This window comes from Rosa chinensis, chromosome 4, assembly GCF_002994745.2.
Source record: "Rosa chinensis cultivar Old Blush chromosome 4, RchiOBHm-V2, whole genome shotgun sequence".
In the NCBI taxonomy this organism is placed as follows: domain Eukaryota; kingdom Viridiplantae; phylum Streptophyta; class Magnoliopsida; order Rosales; family Rosaceae; genus Rosa; species Rosa chinensis.
Window position 1 is genome coordinate 23,401,630 of NC_037091.1, and position 25,746 is coordinate 23,427,375.

The 25,746-nt window shown below is 35.7% G+C and overlaps 1 protein-coding gene and 1 long non-coding RNA gene across 2 annotated transcripts; both read right to left on the reverse strand.

Annotated features, from left to right (window-relative positions):
* Positions 1-14,967: 14,967 nt before the first annotated feature.
* On the reverse strand, positions 14,968-17,354 carry LOC112198235 (small nuclear ribonucleoprotein E). The gene is made up of 6 exons (XM_024339319.2): positions 17,194-17,354; positions 17,054-17,080; positions 16,886-16,948; positions 15,529-15,607; positions 15,396-15,441; positions 14,968-15,293 (listed from the first exon to the last, which is right to left on the reverse strand). Exons 1-6 carry the CDS (start codon positions 17,233-17,235, stop codon positions 15,284-15,286), a joined length of 267 nt encoding a protein of 88 aa, XP_024195087.1. The 5' UTR covers positions 17,236-17,354; the 3' UTR covers positions 14,968-15,283.
* Positions 17,355-22,521: 5,167 nt separating this feature from the next.
* Positions 22,522-25,157, reverse strand: LOC121052903. Its single transcript, XR_005810193.1, has 3 exons — positions 24,744-25,157; positions 24,065-24,126; positions 22,522-22,981 (listed from the first exon to the last, which is right to left on the reverse strand). It is a non-coding gene; the product is annotated as an uncharacterized LOC121052903 (long non-coding RNA).
* Positions 25,158-25,746: the final 589 nt, after the last annotated feature.

Here is a 25,746-nt window from a genome sequence, read left to right on the forward strand (position 1 = left end):
CGGTAGGTTATATATAGAGAGAGGGGGGTGGTTTGGTTCTATGAAGAGTTTGTGGGTATTTGTGTTTTTGAGGTGAATGGTGTCGTCATTTTGCATGAGGATGGTGGGGGCCATCTGGGTCTCTCTTTGTTCTCTCTGGGGATATTTCATTCATCTCATCGAGGATCGAGAGCACTGTAAAAACCCACTCAGGGGTAGCTTTGGCATTTTGGATTACTCTTCAATTGGGATGGAATCATTTAACGTTTTAGCAAAGTAAGAAAGGCAAAGGCAAATTATTTCAAAAAAAAAAGGGAAGGAAATGAAATGAAAATGAAAATAGAAAAAGGTTTAACAATCTTGAAAAACTTATCCAACACTAGGACACTACTATCCAACCGTACCCATTATAGTACAGTAGTACACCATATGTACGTACTTGGTGTTTTATATGTTGGAAGGTCAAGTATGGACTAGTCATATATGCGTATATCAGCTTAGCTAAATGTCAAACTAGTCTACCTCTAAATCGATATACTTTTTTTATATATTGTTACACTAATATACTTCAAACGCATTTGTGACCTTTAAATTTTTATTGTTACCATAAAAATATCTCAATGTATAAATGTTAGTATAATTCTTCAGCGAGGATAACATTTGTAAAAAAATCAAGAGGTTTCATCTTTTATAGATCTCATCATCAAAATAGGTTGTGCGAGACAATCAATTACCTCACGTACCGTTGAAATGTTATTTCGTTAGAATGAGGAAGACACCTAAGAGTTTCTATATATATACATATTAACATACACATGAGAGGGACAGTGTAATCAACCCATTAATGTAAAATGAAAAAACGGAGGAAAAGTTACACACTTGCACACTTGTGTGATGTGGTGTGAGTGTCACAGATGCAAAACCCAAGTTGGACAAGAATAACAATATCATATTGTAGAACCCAATGATCGAGAAGTCTTTCCTTCAATCCATCATTTGCTTTGTCATAATGTGATTCAAGTTGGGGTGACAAAGGGGAGGTATATATAATATATGAGTATTAGGGAATGGTTTTTTGGTACAATTATAATGACCTGGGGAACGACTGGGAACCCTACGACCTAATCGAGTTGAGAGGAATCACTTTAGTAACAGTAACATGGTCAATAACAGTTCATGTGAGATTTTAACTCTAGTTCGTAGACAAATAGAATGGACACCAAGGCATAAAAAGAAACTAAGAGAAAAGTTGGTTTTCACTTGGTTACTTTTCTTTTGCAGAAATTAATAGTCTCCATCGATAAAGAAATTTTAAAGAATCAATTATTTCAAAATTAAATTATATCGCAAGTATGTTAAATAAGGGTGTTTCGACAAGATGTTAAATAAATGAGCATAACTCATTTCTCATAAATGGAGATACGTACGTATATCTGTTTCTTTAAAACTTTTTACTATTATATGCTCCAAGTAGATCGATCATTTGTCTAGAACTCTGCTTCTTACTAATGAACAAAAATTTGAGCTATCCCCTCCTTGATAGAATAACTTCGAATACATATGGTATTTTCGGACACGATAGCCACCCATTAATATTATTGGGATACCTGAATTCAGACATCATGGTAAGTTGTTAAATTTTAAATTCAATAAATTGTAGGGACCACAACATGACATCACCACCATCCAACAGCTTAGGTCCCCTTGGTGGTTTTAGGGTTTAGGGATTAGATTCCTCCATTGATTCATGTGACAGAGATTTAATCCAAACCATGGAATGAAATATGCGGCGCAATGCATAATTGCATATGAAGATAACTCGAAGATCATCAATTCGATCATGTATCTTCCATAATGAGGATTTTGAAATGGCTTCCAAAAGAAACAGGGGAACCCTAGCTAGTCAGCTAGACATATATATATATATATATATATATATATATATGCCCTAGCTATACGTGTTTGAACATATAAAAACAGAACGCAAAGAAGAAAGAAGCTTTAGAAGTTTAGATTTGGCCTATGGGGGCATGAACCTTAGCCAGCTAAACTGAAAAGAGAAGGGGAAAAAAAATTGCTTTTATATTTGTATAAACAGGAAACGGTTTGTGGGTGATGCATGTTTTGTTGCTTTTAGTTTGATTCCAGCGATTACTCACACGCAATTTGCACTTCCCTGCCTTTATTTTTGTGTCTTTTTTCTGGGTTGATTCAGTTTAAAGCAGCTCCTTGCTTTCAGTTAAAGAAACAGAAAACGACATTATTTTTCTTCTTTTCATATATACGTGCATATTCGTTCTTCTGGAATTATGCATGGAATTATGAAGCTAGCTAGGTGCATATATAAAGATTCATGATACACAAGTACGTTTCATATGGATGTTGTTTTCTCGCGTTTTCTGAACTTAATTTTGCTTTCGAGGTACGTTGTAAGTTGATGACATGCATAATGTGACTTATTTATTGACAAGTAAGTGGATAACATCCGTCATCAAACGGGATTGTTTACAATTTCGATCACCTAGTTCTTTTGATTCTTTGCATTTTTTTTTTTCATTAACTAAATGCTTACTACGTATTAATATTATGGAGTTTATTTTTTAAAACATGCTATGGTAGTTTTGGTCTCGGAAAAGTTTGAAACCATCAAATCCTATGCATTTTATACCTGCTTCTTATTATTATTGTAAGTAAATACATGTATTGTATTGTAAGTACAAATGTTTGTACGTTTTATGTGTTGACATTCTCATACAAAAGCAAGTGAAATATCTTATCCCATTTCATCCTTAGAAGCTGGAAAAAGAAGCTTACAAAGTTCATCAAAACTGGTCTCGGAGAATTTCAGGTAATTGCATCTCATGTATAAGCACGGGATTGCAACATATCCGATTCAGCCCAAGTCAGTCCTAGTCAACCCTACATTTTAAGGAGTTTGTTTTTGGAAAGTATCTTTTGGTTTTCAAATATTATTGTTTTAAAGATATTTTCTAACTGGTGAAATTGTGCCATTGAAGTCCTAGTCATTTTAGAATTTGTTTATTTAAATTAGAAAATCTTTTATTAAAAATTCTTTTCCTATTAGGAGTCCAATTAGGGTAAATCTTTGTGATTGAGGATTTGGTTTTTGTCCTTCATATATTCATAAACGTTAGGTTATTTGGGGACTGCTTTTGAGACTCAAGAATCATTGTTCTTATGTTGCTTAGAAAGAATTGCATAGGAGTCTTGAGACACTTGTTCCATGTAGAAGTGTCTCACCAATCATTCATATACATGCATTGATTCTCTCGAGATCAGTAGAGAAGATTGGTATTGCAAGTGGAGCGATATATGCAGATCGTTCAAGTTAAGAAGATGAAGATCAAGATTCAAGACAAGCACCTCTCTAGTGAGGCTAGAGATTGTAGCCGCGTAGAGAGCTATATGTGTTTGTAAAGAACCATATCCTTCATCAATAAGTTGATTGATTTTATTTGGGTTCTCAAGAGTACGAGTCCCGCAGTGTTTTTAATTTCAAAATTGTGGTTTTCACTATGTAACTAAAATTGTGCTTTCTGTGTGAATTTTTTGATTCTGCTCAATAAGGATTGCAACGTGTCTATCATTCCCCGTTTTCCAGAAAACATGTTCTGTTCTTGTATTTTCATGTATTCATATCAACACATATTTTTAAAACGATTTCAATTGAGTATTTACACATACTTATAAAATATTAAAAGAATATACACGATTTTTTTTTTTTTTTTTTTTTTTTACAAAACTGATTATACACATGCATAATAAATCTATCACTCTCTGTTATAGTTAGCTTATATGGATCTCATCCTAATATCTCGATCAAAACGAGTTGTATACTTTCAACTTCCTATATGGAATGATCACTCAATCACCCATCGATCAGCATGACAGAAATTATCGTTTTTAGCCATAAAAAGCTAAACACTTTGCCAAGAGATGAGGGTGGACGCTATCTGGGACCCCAAACAAGAAACTGGGTAGCTCCAACTATTTTATGGTTTACCTCTGATGGTGCTAAGTCTTTGTGTTTGCAACTAGATCGGCATACATAATTACATATCGTATTACCCTAATTACAGAAACACAGAGAGTCGATGCTTATCCAAGATGAGTGGCGTGGATCCCACTTGAGTCCCCTCCTTCCACCATGGTTACCTTCCACTCTTTAAACGTACACGTTAAGGACAATAGGATATTCCAAGCTCTCCAGCTCTCTTCTTCTTCTCTAAAACTAAATGATACGTTTTCAGCTTTATTCATCCTTATTGGAATTCTTAAGTCTCTTCCACTAAGATTATCTAATCTGAGACTTAGGGTTATTTTACTACTGTAAGTTGTTAAAAGGAAATAATTGGGAGAGGAACAAATCCAAACCAAATCCCACTAGCTAGGTTATCATCAATAATATGTTGGGGGTTGGGGTTGGGATTGGGCCATACTTTCTTTGAGTTCTTTAACTAATCGATCATCATGTTAAAGTAAACTAAACGTACATATCTCTCTCTTTCTTCTAATAGGTTAAACTCGTGTTTCTTTTATCTCATTAATTCTTGAGGATGAATGTTAATGGCGTGGCCCCCCATAAGAAAGACAAACGATCGAACTTGTTAAGAAATGTGGTTGGTAATATTTTTCTTCACTATCTGTTCGTTGTTGATTCAATTAAAAGAGCTAAAAACATTGTTTATGCAATTGGGAAATATTGAAAGAGAGAACTGTTGATTGAGTACGTTGAAAATGTATCTCATCAAAACAAGAGTATTAAATCTATGAATTGGTTAATATTTTGTTGTTGTTGTCAATCTTTTAAATTTTAATTATGCGTATTAGATTATTTGTAATAATTTATTTTTAATATGTAATAACCTGTAGTCGGAATTTTCATTAGAGTACGATACTATAATGTTCTTGTTTGACGTTGATATAGGTTATCCAATCTAAAAACAACTTCATTTCTCAAGTGCTTAAAATGAATGTCGCCTCTAGAGTTATTGAAATATTTGGAATAATGGAATAATTTTAGGCGTATAAATAACATCATCTTCTATTCAAAAAAAAATAATAATAATAATAATAACATCATCCTTTAAAAAAAAAAAGCACTCATGGTCCAAATTCATTTTTCATCTATGATCCAACTACTGGCATTGATATTCGTCGAAAAGAAACTGTAGCATTGAATCATTGATTAATAAATCTTAACTTAGCGGGGAAAAAAACTTTCAAAAAAAGGGTTTGAAGATGATCCAGAACAATTAATGATCATAGCACACATCATTTTCAATTCCAAAGTTTAGAAAGACAACCCTTTCATTCGCTTGAATAAATTATGGATAAAAGATCCACTCATTGCATGCCAACAGGAGATTCAAATCTGAATTCATCAATCAATTTTTAATAAAGGTTCGAGGAGTGAAAATGATTAAGCAAACCCCTTTAATTGGTGCTACCTAGCTTTGTTCTCAGCCAAGTTAATCCCCCCTTGATTGAGTAACGTATCTTCTAGCTAATTAGCTCATCCTGGTATGAGACGATAACCTAGCCACATACTTTTATCTTTACTTTCTGGGTCGCTATAAACTATGTCAATCAAACCGTATTGAGAATATATATACATCCTACATAGGAAAAATGAGATCTTATCTATGAGTTTATAAGAGTTTGGGCCACTTTATCCATTATCAATTGGTTTTGTATGTGAACCTTAAATTACTTTATCAACAGTGACACTATTGGAATAATTCCTTTAAAATAAGTATGAGAATTAGTCCCATATACGTACGTACGTGTTTAACTGTTTATGTTTAGAACTTTCTTTGCATAAATTATTGAAGTGGGATTTCCACAACCAAGATTTTCTGTTGGCTTTGCTTTGGAAATTTTTTCTTAAGTGGGGTTAAGCCCTTATCAAGATCACTTTCCTTTGCCTGCTCTCAATTTTTTTTCAAGCAGTGGCTACTTTGTTTCTAATAAATTCTTACAGTTAAAATAAAATTCTTTCTTTAATAGTAAAATTACCAAAATGAGGGAATAGCGAATATAATCTCTATATATAGTATAGGATCAAATTTTATATGTAGAAGGAATACAAAAGTTAAGATATGGTGGATAAGGCACCGAGTGAAGTTCAGGGATTAGGCGAACTGATATGATTACACAGTTCCCTTCCATTGTTAATCTAATCAAAGGCTATATGGTAGTAATCTAGCTAACTAGTCTAATTGAGTGGAAAAATGTCGGAATATATAGTCACAGTAACATGTTCGGCTGCTCTCTATATTTTAAAACCCTAATCAAACCCCTATACGGGGTTTGATCATGATAGTCAACTAGAACTCTAGAAGGAAAGGGATGCAAGAAAAGAAGACGCATATTCTTCCTAGATAGACCTACCCAGCACCAAACCTTACTCAAGTACTAATCATGACAAAGTATGATAATGAATAGAGGTACGTAGAACGATAGTAAGTTAACCGTGATGGAATAAGTGAGAAAGAACATATAGAAATTTTACATCACACTCACACAGAGTGACAAAACTTCGACTCTCACATTCTCTTAATCGAGAGCATATTTTCACCAACTCACATTAACAACAAGAATTCAACTCTTACCTTCACTTATCCGATCATCAATTTAAACACGTGTAATTTTTTAGTTTGAGTGTTTGGAGTTCATAAATATGGGCATTTAAAATGTATATAGCATCATGAGATGTATAAATTAAACTATTAAAGTGAAACATAATTTAGGCTCTAGTAGCATCCGTACCTAAAGACCCTAAAATACAGAAATACTTTATAGAAAGTAAGATGTGACAATATAAAAAGTAGTGCATAGAGTGACATAAGAATGCACATACATGAAAGGCCAAATGCTAAAGGCTTTGAGGATATGAGCAAAAGTTGGTGCATATCAAATATATTGCACGGAATATATGATAGATTATGTACTAAAACATGGGGATGATTCAGTACACCGTCGCGCCTTTGCACAGACATAAATAGATGGTTAGAATATCTTATAAGTGTTGAGTCATTTACATTGTTGGTGCATAGAATAATTTCCTCTAAAACATACTTAATAACATATAAAATGGGCTGCGTACTACTAACGTACACACTATTACAATAATAAAACAAAAACTAATTAAGATGGTGATTACAGTATCCCCATGAAAAGAAAAGGCCAGAAAACTACTTAATTAGAAACCCCTAAAAGGGACTCAAAAGATGACAAAGCTTTAAAGAAGCACAATAATTCTACGCAATATAAATATTTTAAAGCGGTAGCAAATTGTTTTTTAGCTAGATTACAATCGAACCCAAAGTAGAGCAGGTATTCTTGACTGAGGTTAGTTTGTCATGAAGACCCGCAAATTGGAAAGAAATAAAAATCTAGAAGTCTTCTAGTGAAGAAATTGAGAGCATCTGGACTATCTCAGAAAGAATTCGATTAAGAAAAGGAAAATACATTGGTACGAACTCTCATATACTATGTAAGAAAGAATTTGAATCAGAAAAGAAACATAGCCTGCAGGTCCAAATTGGTTGGAACTCATGTATCTAAACCCATACACTTCTAACAATATAGTTTTCTGATCTGAAAATTAATATTTAAATATTATAGTAAAGAAAAAAATAAGTCCAAATAAAAAGATTGTAACTCATCTAATTATATTAAATAAATAGACAATTTGGTGAAAGTTAGATATTTTCATGATATAGTTTGTCTACTGCAATTGCTTGACCAAATGATTTTTGTTTACTTTGATTTTTTTTGGAGATGCCTTTAAAGTTTGGTTTCAAATACAAATGGTCCGATCATTGATCTACGCTATCGAATGTGTGCCAAAAAAACAGAGAAAATTTGGACACACAATTATTAGAAAATTATGTTATATTGTGTGAGTGTTGATACAGTGTTAATATTTTCAGATTGTGAATTAGTTTAAAGTGTTAGAGCATTTTTAACAATATTAGCAATTTTTTAATCAAATTTCAGCCAATGTAGCTAAAAAGTTATTTTGGCTCTACATCAGTTCTCTATATTAAAGAAAAATAATAATAAAAAAACAGTTCTATCTATTTTAACTAGATTTAAATATATATATATATATATATATAAATATTTTATTTTTATTTTTTTTGAAATAAAGAGTTCATATCATTTATATGACCTTAAATCATGGTAAGAATAGTACAAAAGATGACTACTCTATTTAGACAATGATAGCTCATGGTAGTCTATGCTAACAAAATACCTTGGCCCGTAAGCAGTCTATTTTACTTAACTTTATAGGTCGGGCATGCTATTGTGGTACGATAAAGCCAAATACTTCTACAAACGCTCATAAAGACAATTATACTAGCATATACATTATTCTAAATAGAACCAAACTAGACAACAATGGGCTCCTTTCCCTTGACAGGGTTAGAACTATTATTAGCAACAGGTGAAGTAAATTCTGGTAAACTATTTACTAGCTTCTTCATTTTCTTTGGGGATTGGCTTCATTGGTCACGTTTTCACAGCTTGGACTTCTGTTTTGCACTTGTTTTCTGCCTCTCTTGGTCTTCCTCTTTTCTTTGGAGCCTCCTGTGATGGTTTCAAAACAAATAAGCTCATAGACATAGCATCAAGGTTAGTCCTACCCACATCAAGACTAAGCCTCGGTTTCTTGCGTGAAACACCATTCTCTTTAGCTCATTTTCGATGCACACCAGTCACCTGCAAAACCCTTGTCCTTGTCTCAATTTGGTTTGCAACAGCCTCAACTATCTCTGCCCTAGCGGCAAGTTCACTAGCAGCAGGTTCAATTTCAAATTGAGTATTGCTTTCTTGCTTAGCCTCCATCGACTCCATTGCACCAGAATCTGTTTCGGTCTCCTCATTCCCTGTTGCCACACTTCCTGCCAACACCAGCATTTGAATGTGCACCTCTCTACGATTCTTAGGTTTAGCCATAGGGCAGGTATGCAAAACCTAGCAATGCCAGAGGAGTCCAATGACTGCACCTGAGCTCCAAACACCATTGATGCCCCCATTGTCGTCGTGGCAAGCACTTACTCAAAATTCCAATGCGTTGATAGTGCCTCCCCTCTAAATGCCTCTGGCAGTGGTGGTTCAGCACAAGGAAGTCCAACATGAGTCGAAAGACCACAATTCCTGCATCTCTCAGACAGATTTTCAAAAAAGAAATTCAGGTATAGATCAACCATGTCCTCAACTGTAAAGCTCTAGTGCACTAAACACCATCGGCTGCATCAAATCCACTTCTTCTCTAATCCAGATCCGACCTGCATTAAATACCACTGCATCCTTCTGGATATATCAACCAAAAGCACTTCCTATTGGTGTAGAACTCCGATGGGAGTCCCCGAATCTTGATCCAAAACGCCAGAGACAATAAGGGTACAATGTTGATTGCTCCAACTTTATCATAAGGTGCCGGAACCACTGGGGCACGATTAAAACTCTATGGACCATTGCGGAGAATGTGGTTTCTGTCTCACGGGTCCGTCAGAGTAAACAAAAAAGGATCTCCATGTTCCTACTCTGTATAATGGTTGTTTAGTCGCCATAAATGAGCGCTTGTTAAAAGCTTGGGCCGTTAAGAGTTTCCCCATTAAATATGTTTGCAAACCTTCTCCCTTTGGCGGTTGGAGATCCACCGATTTTCGTCCGTCCGTCAACCGTAATGACGCAGCCAGTCTCCCAGCCATCTCATCCACAACATCCATGTCTTGTGCACACTCGAAGAAAGCTAGGGTTTCGACCTCTCTCACTTTTCTCTCTTTCTACACTCTTGCAGTTAGGGTGTTTTTTATTGAATGAAGAACAAATAGTTTATATAAATTTATAAATAATATAGAATAATTTAAAATGAATGTTTTAAATTAACAAAAATAATAGAGAGCTTCATCTCGCTCTCTATATTTAAGAATGAGATCTTAAACTAGAGACTCTATATTTAATAAATGTGTTTGACATTTCTTAACTACTGCAATTTTTCAGTGATAGTTAGTTTCGACAAAGACAGCTATCAATGACTATCACTAGTATGGTGATTACTAACTAAAGGTCGAAATTTGATTAACATTATGAAACATGATGCGACGAAAAAGGAACAGGCATGCATATAAAGGAATTACGTCTTAACTTTGCAGAAACTCGACAGGTGCTTTTATACCTTCAAAAACTTTTATTTCCTTTCGCTTAAAAACACTCCCAACTTCACGCAGTTCACAATGATAGAGTTACAAAGGCAAAGTCCGGATAAAAAGGTAGTGAATTGTAAGAGATCGAGATTGTTGAGGCTTATAAATTTGCGTCTACCAGGCTACAAGTATCCGACATCATCTTATCATCTGGGTCAGGTTAAAGAATATGATGTGGTGTTCATTTCCCAAAAGCTTTTTGACCCCTAAAGACTATAAAGCAACAAAATTGAGTTGCTTTGGCTCAATCTCCAGCAAGAGTACAAACAAGGCACACAAAGCAATAGTAAAGCAGGGTCCAACGAGCACTCAGGTACAAACCGTACACGGCAAACCATCTTCCTTCTGATTCTTTCTCTCTGTGTTGCCTAAATTCTGAAATATATTATGCTTCATTCCTATATATAAGCCCAAAGAACACGATACAAAATATTAACGATTTTTATCTGGAGATGTTCTGCTTACAGAAGGGGGAAAGACAGCATATATTCAAAGCGAATTACAACACAGATTTTATAGCGAGAAAACTACTTAACCATCTTGAGAATTTAGCGACCGCACCTCAAAGTCTGAGAAAACAAAGATGAGTATCAAACTTGACAAAGAGGGTATCACTGCAAGTACATTGCAACAAAAGATATAAACCCTATCACAAGTTATAAGGTCACCGAATCGCGTTGCCATTTGCCAAGTTGAATTTTGCTGCATCATATCCAAATATCCAATTAGTGGACTAATTTTTGGAGAATTCGATGGAAGTTCAACTGTGCAATCAGAACAAGCATTAGTGAAATCAACTCAAGAGGCACTTGTTGCATATGATAATGGTGGTTCCCCACTATGTATTTATTCTTTCAAGAATCATGTTGGAGCATAATATTATGTCGACGTGATGCAATGTCAACATCCGACTTGAAATAATGTTCTTGCTTTCACAGGACAATATTGGCATAAACGGGATCTCCTAATTCATTGCTTAGTACAAATTGGAGGTCCAATTAGTTTCAGTTTCTAAGTGGGTTTCGATCATGAAAATTCTTACTCCTATTGGCTATGTAGTCACTCAATTTCTAGATGAGGAAAATAATCTCTGGTTTTATTATTGTATGGCTATGTGCCTTGGTTTGTTTGGTTGGAAAACCAAAACAAGGTGCTTCTTCTTTTACCTTAAAATAACAAAAAGTAGTGACTTCATGAATGGATATGATAGCTTAATTGTTTCCTCTATAGTTCATATAAAGGTACTCTACTTAGGTAGGCAATGAACAAGTAGATCACTTTTACCCAATTTGCCTGCTGAGCTAGATCATGATAAGAAAGCATCAGAACCCCCCTGGAAAATATGCACTATGGTACAGTCTTGTCTAGAGATCTGTAAGATCCGGCTGGGGTTCTCATCTGGCTGTTGTTTTTGTCAAAAACAAGAATCTTACATACTCCTTTATTAAAGACGATACCAGGTGTTGAGGAAAAACTTCATCCATGTAATTATCTGAAAAAAAATATTTATTAGGTAAAATCTTGTATCTTTTAGCGCCCCGTAGTTTTCATACTGCATTCATCCACTGTTGGATTCTTACTTCTTTCATCTCATTTTTAAAAAGCAAACATGAAGCAAGTTAGAGTGTGCAAAATTAAAAATTCTGGAATGAAACCTAGAAAGACAACAAAACCGAGAAAGTAAAACACAACTTAAAACCCTCTACAGAGATAAAGATCATTGAGAGAGTAAAACAAACAATGGTAAAAGTTTGTATCCTTTCATTGACTAAATGTTAAATGGACTATTGGTGTGTGTGTGTGTATGAAAAAGATATTTGAACTATTAAACGAATGAGATTGTTCAGGTTTAGTCAATACTTGTGATTTATAAATCATAAATCATTGCTTAAATATAGATTTTATTTCAAAATTTGCTCATTAATTAAAAAATGAACCGAAATTACTATTACGTGCAATCTATGAATGATTATATATTTTATTTCATAATTAAGTCACCAAAATTTATAAGATAGGAGTAAAATTTCTCCAAGGTTTGTTCTCTCGTTCTCTCTCGAGGAACAACCGTCATTCCCCCCTTTTTCTCCGTCCGACGGCACGTCGCCTTGATGTCATCGTCGAACGGGTCTCCTTGGTCTCCATGTTGATATGCTCCCTTTTCAGGGGTGGGAGGTGCGAGTGGAGGCAAATAAGCACCCTGAATCAGGCCCGATTTGGTGCATCTGGCGGCTTGTGAGACGATGGGTGAGGTCATGCACATGCGGTCGAGCGGTGGAGGAGGTGGTTGTCAAACTCGACTAGTTTCGCGGTAGTCTTCTCATGGTCGTGCGGTCGCTGTTCTTTCTGGTTTGGCTGGAAGATGAAGGACGATGGTTTCCTCCTTCTATTTTGATCTGGCTCGACGTGGTGGGTGCAGGTGGCGTTGGTGGACGATGGCGAGCATTCAGGCGGCGTGATCTGTGGCTAATGTGTTGGGCCTCATTTTGGGTCTCTATGTTGCTAGGCTGGGGCTGGGCCTGCTTTGTTAGGCTCAGTCTTCTTTTTAGGGTCTTTAATCTAGATTTGTTTAGATTTAAGATAGCATTTTTTATTTTTCTTTGAGCCTCTGGTTCAAGAATAATATTGGGGAAGAATTTTGGCTGTGTTCGGAGGCTTCCCTGGTAGTGTCAAGTTATTGTGGTACTTGGAGCCTTATTTCTAAGGTTGCATTACGGTTGATTAGTCTAGGGCTTTACTTTAGGTTTTTCATTCATGGCTCAATATTGTCGTAGCCCAACTGTTCGGGTGAGTCATTTTGTAATGTTCCCTACTTTACATATAATGGATTGACACCCCCTTATAAAAAAAGTCACCACAATTTATCGAATTATTTTAAAAAGAGAACCCTAGCCCCAAAAGAATATGAGAAATTTAGGCAGGGAAGCAATGGGAAAGCAAAGATAGGAATCCTTGTTTTCTCTTGAGGTTAGATTACATTAGAATATTATAGTAAGATTAGATGTGATACACATTTGTGGAGAATGAGTCAGTAATCAGTAGGCTAGGTGACTCGTGACATCAGAGAAAAACAAAAGTATACAGAGCAATTTGCCTCCTGATGGGTAGACACATGGCACCATTCCTTTAGCCATACGACACAAAAGGTACACCTGGATCAGGCCCAGGCCCAGGTCCATGGACCCTACCCACACTCAGGCCTCCATCCACTATCACTTTCTTCACTCACTCGTAACAATCTCAGACCCACTCCCTTTTTCTCTAGGCCCCTAGCCAAGTGCCCTTGAGGATAAATGTCCCCATCTTCCTTATTCACCACTTTCTCACGTCGCAACTGAGAAAATGGATGAAATTGCACGGGCCATTTGGGGCCAGTAATTTTGGTTGGTATGATTCTATGATATTTACCAAATCACATTAAACAGAAACTTGGTCTTCGTGGAGGCTTATGAGCCAAGAACGCACACCCTATGAAAATAACTCTGCAATTGCCGTAAATTACACGACTTCCTTTTAGAGGGTGATGAGTACTAACAAAACCTTCGTCTTCATAGTCAATGGAACTCAAGGGTGACAATTACAAACCCAGAAACAATAACCAATGGCAACAAGGTCTAGTAAGTTAGGCCTTTGACAGCTTCATAGTCGTTAATCATGCCCAATTATCCCCATTCTAGGCCATTTCCGACCCTAAAGATACAAAGATCCTGCTCGTGTCATTCCCTGCTATTGCTAAGCAATGTCTTGGGGTTTTAACTCATTAGCTGTCAATGCTTAAGTTTACACCATGAAGGGTTATGTAGCGCAATTTGTAAGAGGTAATTTGCTTGTGATTGATGTCAAGCTGTTCCTCTGTCAACTATGACTAACATGCCCATCTTGCAAACTGTTAGAGCATGTTCATCGGTGGGCTGAAGACCAGTCTCCACCTAGGCATGGCTGCCAAATCAGCAACCTTGGATCATTTTTTTGCTTCCACCCACAAAAGGGAAACCGGCCTCAAATTGACCCAGGTCGCTTAGAAGGTTAGAATCCTGACCCAGAATGTGACCAAGGCAAAGCTGGTTGCCAGCTCGGCCCAACAACAAATGTGGGTGAGCACGTGGCTCAGTGCTATTGGCTTCTTCTTTGAAACCAATGCTGGGCCGTTGGTTTCAATTATAGTTTCAATCCAACGGCATTTAATTAATATGTTTGCAAATGTAATTAAAACAATTTTTTCTTTTTTAGGAGACAACCAAGCTATAAATGATAAGAAAAGTTAATATAAAAAAATCTACAAATTGTAATAAATTCTATATTTCATTTTTAATTTTTAATTTAAATATATTTCAATTGTACAATAAATAATTAATAAGAAATTCAATGAATAGTAATTGACAATTCAAGAAACAATTCAGGTAGAAATAGACACCTAGTGGCAGTAAACAATAACAGACCCAATGACGGAATGACCTAGTGACCCTAACCCAACGGGTGAGTTTGCTCTTATGCTTAAACTGAACATGTTTACAATACTGTCACAAACTAGAATTCAATAATTCCTTTACTTGAAAGTAAACTTTTTAAGTAACTAATCTGAAATTCTGAATGTAAGAGATTCAGTTTGACTATACAAGTACTTGATGCTGAGTGAGAGGTAATCAAAAGATCCATTCAAAACAATCAAAAACAAGTAGAAGAAGAAAATAACAATTACTAAAAAGATATAGAACAAGAACAAGGCAAAAAAAAAAAAACGAGTTGTGAATGTCTTTCAAAAAACATGGATTTTACATAAACCATGATTCCATCAAGTACAGATCACAAATGACTTCTTTCCAACAAAAAGGCAAAGTATTTTTACATGGTTGATTGGATTACTCATAGGTTCAGCGCTACATACAAGGTTTTACCCTTGAGAAGGCTATTACCTGGAAATTAACCAAACAAGATAGATTGATAGCCTTTCAAAGGCAGTGAATATGCCGAAATACATGTATTTAGAAAAGCAGAAAATCTAAACAGCTGGACCTTCATCAAATTCCGCCACAAGGATCTTGATTTTTGCATTTACTGTAGCAATATCATTTCCCCCTGGCATTTGCAGTAAGAAATAGTTTAAGAAAAGACAGGTGAGATAAATAAATATTAAGAGAGACAGTGACAGACAGAAACTGATGTTGGAAGTTGACTTACGTGTTCATCATCAGAGTAATGTTGTCACCTTTAAGAAGAATCCTTCCTGAAAGATTAAAACAGCCAGAAACAATTTAGAGATTACAGAACAGGTTACTAGAAGAGCAAAGGGATAAGACTTGAGGAGATTCACCTAATGTCTTCCTGGTGTTTTTCTTGATGCTGACTTCTTCTGCATCATCCAGAACCAGATTCATGTACTCATCAAATCCCTGTAAACAGATGACAACCATGATAATTAAGAAATTTGAATCAGGCTAGATATGCATGGTACATTTGCTTGAGAAAACTGTAGAAAAGAAATACATACAGAAAAGAAATACCTAAACCTTTATGCAACCATTTTATCCATTTTAGAGAAGCAAATATGATCTTCAGTGAAACGGAAGAGGAAAAAGGTCCAAAGCCTAGGAAAAGAAGTTCTATATTATATAAAAACTTTTAAGTGTATTTTCTGTGGGCCTGTACTGAACAAAACCAGCAGGTTTGCAGAAGAGTTAACCTTTTGAAGACTTCTATCAACAAAAGTATGTTTCAAACAAGCACTCTATCCTTGTCTTGTGTCAAAAGAGTTAACCAGCACACTCAACAAGGGAAAACTTGCTTTCACATAAAGAGACTGTGTTTATAGAAGAGTTAACCTTTTCAGGACTTCTCTCAACAAAAGTAGGTTTTGAATATGCACTCTAATCCTCATCTTGTGCTTAGTTTTGTTAGAGAGCTAACTAGCACACTCAACTAGGGGAAATAGGCTTTCACTTAATGACACTACCTGTTTGTTGAAGAGTTAACCTTTTGAAGACTTCTCTAAACAAAAGTTTCAAACAAGCACTCTATCCTTGTCTTGTGCATAGTATTGTCAAAAGACTTTAGCAGCACACTCAACAAGGGAAAACAGGCTTTCATTTAACACCCTGTTTGTAGAAGATTTAACATTGTGAAGACTTCTCTTAAGCACTCTATCCTCGTCTTGTGCTTCGTATTGTCAAAGAATTGACCAGCACACCCATCAAGGAAAATCAGGCATTCACTTAACGAGATCACGTACTTTGTGAAATGGTTCATGCATGTTTGTTGCCCGGGGAAACAAGATCAAGTTGGTAAGGATTAAAATTTCCTTTCACTTTTCTATTAATTTCTATGATCATCGATCATAGAGGGTCCTCTTTACCAAAAGAAGAGGACAACATACAACGACATCACTTACAACATATTACTAAAAATAAGAGCCAAATATCAATTTCACCTCAGAAGCATGAAGCAACCAGAAAAATGACAACTTGTAACACTCATAAAACAATTATCAAACACCCACTCATATAATATGATCCAATTAGTTTCTTAACCTAACTCCAAAATTTGAACTAATTAGCAGAATAAAAATCCAAAACCCAAGTCAACAAAACTGAAAAGCACTCAAAAATAATGAAAAGAAAAGAACAAAATTTCTTTCAAAAAATAAAAAAAAATGAAAAGAAAGACAAACTTACAATAATGCGGCCTTCAATCCTGACGTCTTTCTGCTCAAAGAGCCAAATCTGAATCCGAGCTTTCTGAACACAAAATCGACCATAAATGAGTCAAAATCTAGCAAGAAAATCCACACGAAACGAAAATAGATAACAAATCCACCGAACAAAGAGTAAAGAATGACTTACACTTTGGAGGAACCTGAAAATCAAGTTCTGGTGTAGCAAAATCCACACATGAAAAACAAAAAACAAGATCAAAATAATGAAAAAAAAAAAAGCCCCAAAATTGAAGAAAATAGAGAAAGCATGTAGGGAAGGGAACGTACAATAGGCTGTGTCATAATCCGCTGGACTTTGGTGCTCGCCATGGCTGCGGAGTACGATGAGTTGCAGAAAGGGGTTTTAGGAAGGGAGTTTGAAACCCTAGACCTAGAGAGCTCAGCTCTTTTCTATTTTGCCAAATTGAATCGGGAACAAACAAACCGCCTTTTTATTTGACGCTTCAAACTAATATCAAGTCCAAAAGCCTAGTACGAGAGAGAACCAAGCCCAACCCAAAATTCTGAGCTGACCCGAATTTTGATTATTACAATTTTACAAGCAACTGAATAATAGGCTCGATTTGGAATTGCTTCTAAAACTGGCAAAAACGGTTTCGATAGTTTGAAAGCGAAAGAGCTTTTGGGAGCGTTGGGCATAAAAAGTTAGAAGTCTTTATTGAATGTGCTTTTTATAGTAAAAAAAAAAAAATGTAATTTTTTTTTATTTTAAATTAGGAAGACGGTTCGTACCTTGAACTCACTCAAGACACACTCCATTTTTTTGGTTATTTTGTGCATTTATAAATTTTTATTAATTTAAAAATATTTTTATACATACAAGCCCAATCACTGTAAGTGCTTTTACACAAATCACTTGAAATTTTTAAACAAAAGCTCTACTCATAACCGCTTCAAGAGGAGTATTATATAACAAAAGCACTCTTACATAAGCAAATCTCAAACATAGCTTAATAATTATTATCCGGCTTTGTTTTAGATTCTCTAGGAGTGCTTTTGTTACGAAGTGCCAATGTTTCCCCTTGAAGCACCTTAAGTTTGATGCGTGAAAAGCTTCACCTTAAGGTTGTCACTAAATGGCATTTTCATTTATGGAGAGTGAAATTTACACTCTTAATTTTACAATCCACACTTTATGTTTTTTTTATTTTATTAGTATCTTAAAATTTGTCTTTTTGTAAAGACAAAAATTGAAAGTGTGGATTTCATTCTAAAAGAGGAAAGAATGAATGTGGATTGCAAATTAGGAGTGTGAATTTCATTCTTCTTATTTATTAATTTATTTATGATACATAAAGATCTAGGACAATTTTTATATTTATCTATATAAAAGATGAGATTTTTTTTTAACAAATTACATATAAGTTATTGACAAAAGAGGATTTAACAAATAAATCATCTAAAGATTGAATTAAACATATAAGGACTAAATCTTACAAATAAGGACAATGTGCTATCCACTTGCCACATGTCATGAGTTAATTTACCTTTTTATCCTTATCTACTTCTTTTGACTTCTAATCCCTTTATAAGGTTAAATATTACAAATAAGGACAATCTGCTCTCCACTTGCCACATGTCATGAATTAATTTACTTTTTTACCTTTAACTATTTTTTTTGACTTTTTTTTATTTATTTCTAATTCCTTTTATGTTACTTTTTTTTATTTTTTAGAATAATCACTTTATATTACTTTTTTTTATGTTACTTTTTTTCGTAACTTAGCTTTATTGATATTTTAAACTTTCCAAAATATCTTTAAAACTAGTTTTAGATACGAATATTTACCACATATATCAAAACTTCCATCAAATTTTCTAAATTTTAATTTAAGCAAAATATCCATTGAAATTTCCACAATTTGAGGTACCAAAATTTTCTAAACTTCGTCTCACTAGTACATTTCCCAACACAAATCCCCTCTTCCGGTAATGCACTCGTCATCGCGTAATCCTGCTACAACACTTGTACTCGTGTTCTGCTACTGCACTCGTCATCGCCTAATCCTGCTACTGCACTTGTCATCCCCTAATCCTGCTACTGCACTCATACTCGTCAAGTTCTGCTACTGCACTTGTCATTGCCTAATCTTGCTACTGCACTCGTTGCACTTGTACTCGTGTTCTGCTACTGCACTCGTCATCGCCTAATCCTGCTACTGCACTTGTCATCGCCTAATCCTGCTACTGCACTCATATTCGTCCAGTTCTGCTACTGCACTTGTATTCGTGTTCTGCTACTGCACTTGTACTCGTGTTCTGCTACTGCACTCGTCATCGCCTATTCCTGCTACTGTACTCGTCCAATCTGATACAGTAGCACATAGCAATAATGAACAGCAGAAATAAACTTCAAATAAACACAGTTGCACATAGCAATAATGCACTGCAGAAACAAACTTCACCTTAACACAGTAGCACATACCTTCAAATAAATTTCACAAATACAAGAAACTGCACACAGTAGCACATAAAATAAACTGCACAAAGAAACTTCAATTGAACACAGTAGCACATAGCAATAATAAACAGTAGAAATAAACTACAATTGAACACAGTAGCACATAGCTGCAGAAATAAACTTCAATTGAACACAGTAGCACATAGCAATAATGAACAGCAGAAATAAACTTCAAATAAACACAGTAGCACATAGCAATAATGAACTGCAGAAACAAACTTCAATTTAACACAGTAGCACATAGCAATAATGCACTGCAGAAAGAAACTTCATATAAACTGCACACAGTTGCACATAGCAAATTAAACAAAATCAATACATTACGGTCATTACCAAACAAAACCAATTTCCCACATACATACAATCCAAATTAACTATAAGCTACAATATAACTATTAGCATTCAAAAAAGATTTAAACTTTATAAACCAGTTGAAGCAATGGAACATACTTGGTGACTATAATCTGCTCAAACAGCACCTTCACCATATCAATCCTACTCTTCACTCTCAGCAAATTCCTCGCATGAGGACCCGCCTTTCTCACAGTGCCCGCCTCCATATCCCGGTCCACCAACCTAATATGATTAGAATGAAGGCAAAATCCATGTCTGTGCCAAACGCGGTGATTGGTGTGCAATCTGGGTTGGTTTGTGAAAAAGAAGAGCATTCTTTGGGTTCCCAGTATGATTCGAATGAAGGAAAAATCCGTGTCTGTGCCAAACATGGTGATTGGTGAGCAATCTGGGTTGGTTGTCGAGATTGATTTCGAAGCTTCGGCCAGATCATGCACCTATATATAATCATCCACAATTCCATCAAATTCACCTTCAATTCTTCCGATTCCGATCAAACCCAAATCTGAAAACAATAAAAAGCTCGTACCTTTGCTACGTGGTCCATCTCGGCGAACTTGAAAGCGATACCTAAGCACCCGAACAGCGGCGAGACGAGAGAACAGCGGCGTTTTGATTTTGGGATTTTGTGTTTCGGTCGTTGAGTATTATGCCCAGTGGCATGAGCGTAAATTCTAATGAAAATTGGACATTTTAGTCATTTTCTATCAAAATTCGAAGCCAGACCTGTTTAATTTGGTTTTGGGCTTGAGCTTGTGTCCTTATTTGTATAAAACAAATTGAATGTGGGTTTTTTGTGTTTATATCTTTGGTTAGGTGCTACTATGTAATTTTCTAATTTTTTTTTATACGAAAAGTAACATTAATTACAAACTAGAACCTATAGTACAACCCGACCCTAAACGGTCGAATAGAACTGCATTCCTAATCTAAAAGGGGGTAAGATCCATCCAAGTCAGCATCCATGTCTCTTGTGTGGCCAAGGTTTGCAAGGGTGTCCGTTGGAAAATTTAGTCCTCTAAACACACGACAAAAAGAGCAGCTATCAAAGCAAGCACATATTTGCTTGATATCTTGTAACCAAGTTTGGTGGTATATTTAGGCGCCACATTTTTCTTAGAAGATCAGCATTAACATGAACATATTTATCCTTATCTTGTAACCAAGTTATTGCTGTTTTGATAGAGAAGTTACCATTAGGTGAGGGTCCCCATATAAGCTCATCATCCTGATCAAACACAGGAATGGGATTACCCAAGATTTGGTCCACAATGCTATGATCCAGTACTTGCAAGAGTTTTTGCTTATTCCAACATTTGTTAGTCATAAAATCAGCAACATAATCATTCTAATTGATACTCGTCTTTTGGCTATCATTTAGGAGATTACGAAGAGGAAAGGGGAAAACCTAGTTAAAGGTCTAGAAGTTAATATTTTTTCCATTGCCAACAGTCCATCTCAAACCTAGCATAAGGAGGCCTCTACAGTCAAGGATTCCCATCCAAGCCAAGGAGCTGGCTTGTTTTTTCTTAGCTTGGAAGAAATTAACCTTTTTCAAATATTTTCTCCTCATAATCTGAGCCCACCAATTATCAGATTTCTTAATAATTTTTCAATCAGAAAAGAGGCTTTGTTAGCTAAAGTTGGTGCGAAATACACAAATACCCTCAAACCAAAGATTATATTAAAATTCAATAAGTGAGGGATACTGTCATTCCCCAAACCAGGTGTCGGTGAATTTTAAGCACCTAATGCTGAATCCGAGGTGTGAGCGATAAAAGTAAAATAAAATCAAAACAACTCCAAATACATTTTCAGACGTCGTTTAATATAAAACATTTGAAATAAAAAATATATATTACGAAGAAAAATAACGCCTCTTGCTCTAATCTTCCATAATTCTTTTCGAGTCTCGCAATCATAAATGTCATCTTTCTTATACTTCTCAAAACTAGTGTCATACCTGGACAAAAATCTATATGGGTGAGCTTACGCTTAGTAGGGCAAACTTTTTCAAGTCATTCTTATCTACATGTCACAATAAATTTATCAAATAATTCTTACAAAAATAAATAATAGAATCGATGCATGTCAAATCAGTTTCACTGAATTACGCTCTAGTCCATATATCAAAACAAAAGAGCTCACATCGTGTGTTTTATTAACCGAGAGTGACTCTAGATGTTTCGAATATATGATCTAACACTCGTAACAATTCAAACCACATTCCATTTTTGCTAGTCATTTTGCTTATCCTCGATCACCAAAATCAAACAGCTTTATTAGCCCACCTGAAATTTGGTCCCTACAAGTTAAGCTCAACTACACAAAAGAATTCATTTCTCTTAATCCACATATTCCACAAATCCTTTCAAACTCCTTTTATATATGCACATTTTCTAATGCAAATGTATCATGAATGACATCATAATCATTATAACGCATGCTTTTATACAAAGCGATAACATTCAAGATTTAATTTAACCAAAGTCAAACAGTTCACCAACTTCAATTATAATTCTATTCAACATTTTAGCAGAGAATGTTCCCTGGGAGACCCTACGAGAATATAAGTTACAATTCCAATGTTGCTCAAAGCTAATAACAATGCGACTCGCATTCTGAAATCTTTATCCTTCTGCTTATGGGATTGCAACATACCTTAATTCCTTGTATCAAATCCTCAATCCAAATTAGAATCAATCAATCATAACTTCTCTGAAATTACTCTGGACACCCAAAATAATCAAAACTACCACAGTTCATAGTGTATACTCAGATGATGTTTTGTACCTAAATCTTCATTGATATCCATCGTAACCACAAACCAATTTCAAGCATAATATGACAGGACCCGCCCCGGATTTCAACCTGAAGCCCGAAGTGGCCCTGCAGGGCCCACTTTAGAAGAAATTCTACCAAAAATTTGGCAGAACTTCCCCTAAAAGTAGGCTACCCAAAAACCTGTAGGAAAACATTTACACTTCTAAATCATCCATCCTTATTCTCCTGGAGCCACCTGCTCTCCAAATCACAACTCCAATTTCACATATAGTTGTCTCAACCCCAATACAATATTGATCCCACAGATTATCAGAGCGATACTAACCCACTAGGTAAAAACGAAAACATAATTTGAATTGAGTACGCGGAAGCAATGCTGTTGGCTATGCCTCGACTCCATGTACGCCCGACCTCAATTAACCTAGCCTGCAAACTGGGCATTTGAAACCGAAGGGCCTAGGGGAAAAGTATTGAAAACACGTTAGTGTGAGTGGACAAAAATAGACAACTAGCTAAATAATTTAAAAGAAGTAAAGTTGTAATACTTTCCCGCATTTATTTAAATTTATAAAACTTCGATGCATGCAACGTTTATAAAACATATTTCTTTAAACCAGGAAACTGGAAACTGTAATTCAAACCTGCTGAGTATCGTATCATCGGACTAGACCCCGCTAGCCCAGAAGTAATATAAAAGTAGGGGAAGAAGATAGCCATACGAATGAGCCTCCTAGGCTCGGGTGATAGCCTCCCAGGCTAAAGTACTCCCTATACTCCCGTTATATACCCACACGCCACTAAGTGTAGCGATTAGGATACTGGGCTTCAGCATTACTGTCACAAAGACAGTAACCAGCGACACAAAGGTGGACGGGCTTCGGTGATCCCATCACCTCGCCACAAAGGCGGAAGATCAATGCTAGCAATGATAATAGTCACCCAAAGTATGGCAAAAGAAAATCCGAAAACCACATAAATCCATAAAGCTTCCCCAACTCTCGCAAATGAATTTCCAACGACGTGTCCCACACGCCAAGATAACCTCAAGTTCAAAAATAAATAGGAGAGAATAATAATAAAACATAATCTCCATAAATCGAAACAAAATCAATTCCAAGATCATCATCAAGGCATTCCCAATGCCAAATCCGAAAGTCGATAAATAAATAAGAAATATAAATAAACCAACGGCGTGTCCCACACGCCAAAAATATTCTCGGGTCAATGATGAATAAGCAAGGAAGTTCAATAATGAACTAATATTTCATTTTGGAAAATACCATGGAAAATACTTTGTTGAAAAACAACATAATTCAAAGTTTCGAATCCGGGCATAACAAAATTAATATCCAAAAATCACAACCGGAATAATTCATAATCAGTTCATGAAACTCATCAATGGAAGTAATTCCTCGTGATAAATTGAAATCAGAAATCCGAAAACAATTATATGCTCAAAATGTAATATGATAAATAACTAGAGCATTACTTTAAGAAATAAATGCATGCATCATTATTTAAAAACAAAAGTCCACTCACAGTACTATTCCGACGATCACGCGTACGAGTTCCTTCGTCGAGCAAGAGCTCGGTACGTCGCCCTGTACAATACTATAATTCGTGAATAACGATTCGGCAATTAAATACGATTCTAATATCTTATCCTCCTAAATCAAACTTCCAATTTCTTTTCCAATTTAACCAAAACTTCATCATTAACTCCAATTTTTAATTCAAAGTTTCTAGGGCAAAGTTGAGAGAAATCCAATGGTGGAATTCTCAAAAACCAATAACCAAACTATTAAACTTTGGAAAAAAAATTCCGATTAATATCCAAACCTCTTCCACATCCAACCAAACTTCACCAACACTGCCCACTCGTCGATTTCAGACTATATAACAATTATGGAGGAAATCCAACAATCGGATTCACGATTAACATTAACCGAAATCCAAATCTTTAGAAATTTATAACCGATTCAAAACTCCACCAATCCTCACCAAACTTCATAAATAAGCTCTATGATAATTATAAAATTTAACTAGCCAGAAATTGAAATTAAAAAGCTACCCTAGCCGCCGCTACCGCCGCCCATAGTGGCGGCGCCGCCGCCATTGCCACCAACTCCAATGGCCACCAAAATTTGGCAGTAGCACCTTCTCAACACACCCATTAATTCTTTCAATTGTGACTAAGTTAGAAAATGAGCGGAAGTACCTCAACAATTAAGGGGAAGGTTGAACCCGAATCATGAATAGTAACCTCAAACTGCAAACCGTCGATTCTTCCTCCATGCTTCAAATCTCAGCAAAAGCTTCCGGGAGCATCATCTACATCCCAAGGCGCTTCCAATAGTCTAAGGTTTATCGCTGGGGGTGGCCGGAAAAGGAAAATATCAGCCGGTGAAGGGAGGCGATTTCCAGCTCGAGCTGTGCAGCTTCTCGGCCTTACAGCGCCCTCCACAGTTCGATTTTCACTCCGATGTCTTCTGAGAAGTTATAGACGACGTCAAGGTGAGAAAAATTGCTTTTGGAATCAAGTCGATTGGAGGCCTGTGGAGGAAGATATGGCCGGACAAAGAAGACCCCAGAAAAAAAAAAACGCGATGGAGAGTGGAGAGGAGAAAGGAGAGCTCGGTAAGTTTCTAGAAAAATATGGAAACTTACCGCAATACTTTCTCTATATATAGCAAGTTACTATAAACAGTAATTTTTGTATTTGGACCATAACTTTGGCATACGAACTCCGATTTTTACGTACCATATATGCACGCTCTCGGTTTAACGTCCTCTACAATATTCATGAAGGAAATTTTCTCAAATTTTGACCCGAACAAAAAGTCATTTTTTAGGGTCACTAAAAGTATCGAAACAAAGTAAAAAGTGAAAAATAGTTGTCGTTTACCGTCCAAATGACTAGTAAACGGGTAAATTAAGATACGGGACGTTACATAATAGAATATCAATTCAATTTCAGAAAGTTGTGTCATGGTCTGAAATTAACCAAAGAACAACAAACTGCAGAGATACACAGTAACCACACGGTGGTCGGCGCTGCCCAAAACCTCAAACACTCTAATTCTCAACCAAATTCAAATTTAATTATAGAGGCATGTAGAGTTCAACAAGTAGACAAACTCTTATACTTGAGTTGAAACCAAACGTCGTCGGAAACTAACACCATAGAAAGGTTGCTAACGTCGAGGGAAACTCCATCGATG